At 39.2% G+C, this 4510-nt stretch overlaps 1 protein-coding gene across 4 annotated transcripts; it reads right to left on the reverse strand.

The window, feature by feature from the left end:
- On the reverse strand, window positions 270-3569 carry LOC110267584. Of its 4 annotated transcripts, none has more exons than XR_002355353.1 (5): window positions 2709-3559; window positions 2534-2636; window positions 2389-2452; window positions 2160-2309; window positions 1466-1753 (listed from the first exon to the last, which is right to left on the reverse strand). XR_002355353.1 is itself a non-coding variant. In XM_021113329.1 (4 exons), the coding sequence occupies exons 1-4, from the start codon at window positions 2744-2746 to the stop codon at window positions 392-394; spliced, it is 369 nt and encodes a 122-aa protein (XP_020968988.1). In that variant the 5' UTR covers window positions 2747-3569; the 3' UTR covers window positions 270-391. The 4 variants fall into 4 exon arrangements, 2 of the variants coding, with proteins under 2 accessions (XP_020968988.1, XP_020968989.1); XR_002355354.1 differs by having other exon boundaries at window positions 1530-1753; window positions 2385-2452; window positions 2709-3564; XM_021113329.1 differs by lacking the exons at window positions 1466-1753; window positions 2389-2452 and adding an exon at window positions 270-469 and having other exon boundaries at window positions 2709-3569.

Here is a 4510-nt window from a genome sequence, read left to right on the forward strand (position 1 = left end):
CGGCACTAGGCCCAAACAACCCAAACAACAATCAATTACCACAGTCCAACAAAGTCTCAGTCGCAAACACAATTAGGAAAGTTCAAGCACAAACAAACAGTTACTACAAGTAGAACAATTAGCAGTTAATCACAAGTAATCACAAAGGCAAACCAAGTACAATATGCACACCCAAATAATCTCACATAGATGCATATGATGCATGCCTATCCTAGTGGCTGATGATATCATTTGTCGGTTATAAAGCCAACTCGACAAGTCCTGGTAGCTAACCATTGGACTGTCCCTCTGTCGTGCATCCCCAACTCGAGTTATTCACAAGAGATAATTATAATTCACATCCAACACCCTCACTGGTGTATGTTCACGGGGCCGAGCTCATCTGGAACTTTCACAGTGTCCGGCCACACTTACGACATAGGGTCAGCAGAGTATCAAGTCTCAACCTGGAGCAGGTAGTGGCTAGCCACTGCTTCTACCCAGGGAAACTCGTATCTCAGATAGTTGGAAGTGAAAAATCACAATATCAATATTTCAGCATATATGCATTTATTCTCAGCCATAAATCAACATTCATTTCAGCCGTCTGGCTTAAATTCATGACTCATAGTCGGCCATCCGGCTCAACATATTCCGCAACCAGCCAAAATTCATTATCATACACAGCCATTCCGGCTCATAAAAAAATAGCACTTCCACCATCCAACATCATCAAATTCATAAAATCAGCATTCAAGCCATAAATCACTTTTTCTCAATTCACTTCACTTTGAAATCAAATTTCAACTCTTTTCAACCTTGGCTTTAAAGTTCTTATTCCTCAAATCATTTCAGGCTCATAAGCCCATTTTACTCAAAGTAAGTTCCCCTTTTTAAAAACAAAGCCACTCTCGGCATCCTCTTTCCAGAACTTCTAAAATCATGGCAAATTAAAGATCGCTTTTGAAATATTCAAAATCATCCATCCAACAACGGGATTTTATAACAAAAGTTCCTCGGCAGAGTCTCAAGTCTTTAGAGGAGAATAACATAACTCATTTCCTCAAATTCACTTAAAATCATTAAAACCTTGGCTTCCTGATTTGAGTAATAAAATAGGATTTGAGCCAAACCGAGTCATGTAATCAATTACTCCTTTCAAAGCCATTTTCTTCACTTAAACAAAACCAGCTTTAACCCCATGATAAATTCTAAAGTGTTTCAAACTGCTCAAAAATTATTTTAGTCTTGCAAAAATTCAGAATTTAAAGAGTACTTAACACTTTTCCCAAAACATTTTAGAATGAAACTTGTCAATAGACGTTCAGGTTCTTTAAAAGTCACTGAAACTCCTCTAATTGAAACCCTCAAGTCAAATTCGAAGACATAAACCCTTTTCACATTTAAAACAGCCTTAAAGCATAAGTTTCATCTAAATAACTTGTTCACAAGGGAGATATAATACTTTTCTTAAGAAACAAGACTAAATCACAACTTCCTTTTTAATAATTCATTTCAAAAGCATAAGTCATCCCCTTCTTAATAATTCAAATAAAATAGTAGAAGTGTTTAACTCATAATCTTCCAAATAGCATTTTAATAAAATCCCAGAATTTATCGGAATTTCGGCAGCACCTCTCCTAAAACTTGGACTTTGCCACCCGGTTCGGGTCCCAACTAAACCGTTCCACAATCCTTTTCAACGGTCCAAATCCAAATCAGTTCAAGAGCAAGCTAAATCCAACAGTCACCTCATTTTCATATCTCAAGGAAACTGTGTCAAAAATCAAATCATTATCAACCGATTAAACTCATTTCCAAAACGTTAAAGAAACAGTTCAGCAACAATTCATTTATCAAAACCAAATCAACTAAAGAAAACCAGGCTGAATCCAAAAGTGTGTTCTATTTTTCACATTATCAAGAAAACCAACTCAACTCAACTCAAATAATTTTCCAACGGATTAAACTCGATCCCAAATCTTTAAAAGAATCAGCTTCAAAAACATTCCGTTTCACAAGGCCGAACAACAATCCAGTCAAACAAACATTCATAATCATTCAAGACAACCAAACAATACATAAGACTGATACAATCACCAAATATACATTGTCTCACATCAGTATCCATATGTAATAATTCCAATATATAAAACATAATTTTCGGAATAAGCCCCTACCTCGACAAATTGAAACCATAACCCAAATGCCTCTCCGAAAGCCTTTCGTCTCGACCCAAAATCAACTGCAGCTTCAAAGCACAGCCCCACACACTTTCGTGCCAGCATAAATAGCTCTAAATCACAACAAGCAACCTCGGTTGCTAAATCCTAAGAACAATAATATCATAAAGGCTTTAATACATGTACAGAACAATAACGCGGAGATTTTCGAAACATAAATACCTACTGGAATGACAAAACAAGGCAGCTGCAAACTCCGAGCACAAAAATGCAAGCACAAAACCACAACCCTATGATGGACAACACCGCAACGCCTCAGTATAAGTTTACAGAGCAGTGACAAAAAGGCCTTTCGACTCAGGAATTCTTACCAAAATAGAGGACTCGGTGGCTGTTTCTGGTGACAGAGGCGGCGGAGGCCAGGTGCGGCAACACCCAGTGGCTCTTTCTCCCTCCACGCGACCCAGACGATGGCTACAGCAACATTCAGTGACTACAGTATTTCAAGAATTCAAAAAGGATCAAAGCCAAAAACAAAACCCTTACCGCAACCAAGAAGAAGTGACTGAGCCAAGTAACGGCATCCCCGGTGGTGTTTCTAGTGGCCAAGAGACTCCTCCTAGCGGCCAGAACAGCGGCACGGCTTCTCCCTCCTTCAACAGCAACAACAGTGGTATTTTTCGGCAACCACCGATCTCCGGCAACAGCAACAGAAGCTCCAGCTAGGCACTGCGGAGCAGCAGATCGGCAATATCGTCGGCCAACATGCGGTGGTGGAGACGCCCTCAACCGCGGTGAAACGCGGCAGCTATGGAAGCTCGGCGACGGTGGTAGGGCACGGCGTAGGCGGCAGAACAACTCTAATGCGGCCTTTGTCTCCCTCTCATGCTCCGTCCTCTCTTCGCGTCATGTTCTCCACTGTGAGCCTCTTCCTTTCCTCGTGCAACGATGGCAACGGCGGTGCTGTCTTCGTGGCAAGGATGACGGCGCAGACGGCTGCAACAGGGTCAACGGGATTCACGGCGAGGATAACGACGCGAGGCAGCGGCGATTCGCGAGGAGGGCACGAGCTCCTCCCTCTTCTGGCGCTCTCCTTCTTTCTCGGATTCCCTCTGTCCTTCACGCAGTTCTGGCGGCAGCTTCATGGGTCGGCGGTGACACGGTGGTGGCAGTGCAGCTTAGCACGCCAGCACGGCCTTCTTCCTTTCTTCCTCCCTTCCTCCGCGGCCCCTTCCCCTACTTGCCCCTTCTTTCTTTCTTTCATTCACTTTGGGGAAACCGTGTGTGTTGTGGCTGCTGGGACATACGGGAAGAACGGGTAACCGGGTAGGGTTTCAAGGTTAGGGTTTTTCCCAATTTGGGATTAGGATTATGATAAAATTAGGTTTAAGGGTAGTTTTGTAATTTCAAATAAAATTAGGGATAATATAATAATTAGAAATGAATTTCAATCCAACAATAATAATGTATAAAAATACTATTTGTTCATCAATTTCACAATTATTTTCAATAAAATGTTCAAATCCAATAATCAGAAATAATATAATTGAATCCTTTATTTTCCCAAAACAGTAGTATTAATATTTTAAAATATTAATTATTTAGTCCAAATCATATAAAATCCTTATTATTTCACAACTACCAACTTTATAATTTGAATATAAAAAATAATTCAATAATTGTAAAATTGGATAATAATCTTAATTTATTTCAAATTCAATTAATCGAAACTTGCTTTAATTTTCTTTAATAAAGAAATTTCTGAAATTAAAGCTACAAAAATACTGAATTTGAAATTAGCTCATGATAGCCCTTTTTCAAAAGTTCTGGGTCTTACATAAAGTGTTCAATTGTATGACTGATGAGTGAGATATTCAAACTATTATCATGTGTTAAATTCTCTGAGGAGGAGGGCACTATGCAAGGGAATAGAGATTTGGTTTGTTAACTTGGTCAAAGTAGAGTTAAATGGTTCCATTAAAATATGAAATTTTTGGCTTCAAGTTTCTGTGTATTAAATCTGTAGAGACAGAAGGGGGAGATTGCAAGTATGTTGTTTTATTTAACTGCTAACAATTTTCCTTCTCAACTACTTGTGCCTTAGGATGGCAAACCTGTCAAGCCAATTGCTGTAGCTACAAAAATTACAAATCTGTCAGCAAATGCTTTCATCCGAAAGGTAACTTACATTGTACCATGTATGATAATTTGTGTTTTATTCAAAGTTTGCCTACTTATTGTGGATATGCTGTATTGTAGCATGTATCTTTTATTGTAAATGTGACAAGAGTTTGATTGAAACTAGAATTCAACTGTAGAATGAATGGCCTATAATTGTATTTGGTTCT

This window comes from Arachis ipaensis, chromosome B10 (genome assembly GCF_000816755.2).
Source record: "Arachis ipaensis cultivar K30076 chromosome B10, Araip1.1, whole genome shotgun sequence".
NCBI classification, from domain to species: Eukaryota; Viridiplantae; Streptophyta; class Magnoliopsida; order Fabales; family Fabaceae; genus Arachis; species Arachis ipaensis.

What these genes read in the sequence shown, in the direction of transcription:
- LOC110267584 (XM_021113329.1), bottom strand. Translation starts at nt 2,746, where the DNA reads ATGCCGTTACTTGGCTCAGTCACTTCTTCTTGGTTGCG. An exon ending in GTCACTTCTTCTTGGTTGCG is followed by an intron (nt 2,637 to 2,708) that starts GTAAGGGTTTTG and finishes ATGTTGCTGTAG; the next exon opens with CCATCGTCTGGGTCGCGTGG. An exon ending in CCACCGAGTCCTCTATTTTG is followed by an intron (nt 2,310 to 2,533) that starts GTAAGAATTCCT and finishes TATTGTTCTTAG; the next exon opens with GATTTAGCAACCGAGGTTGC.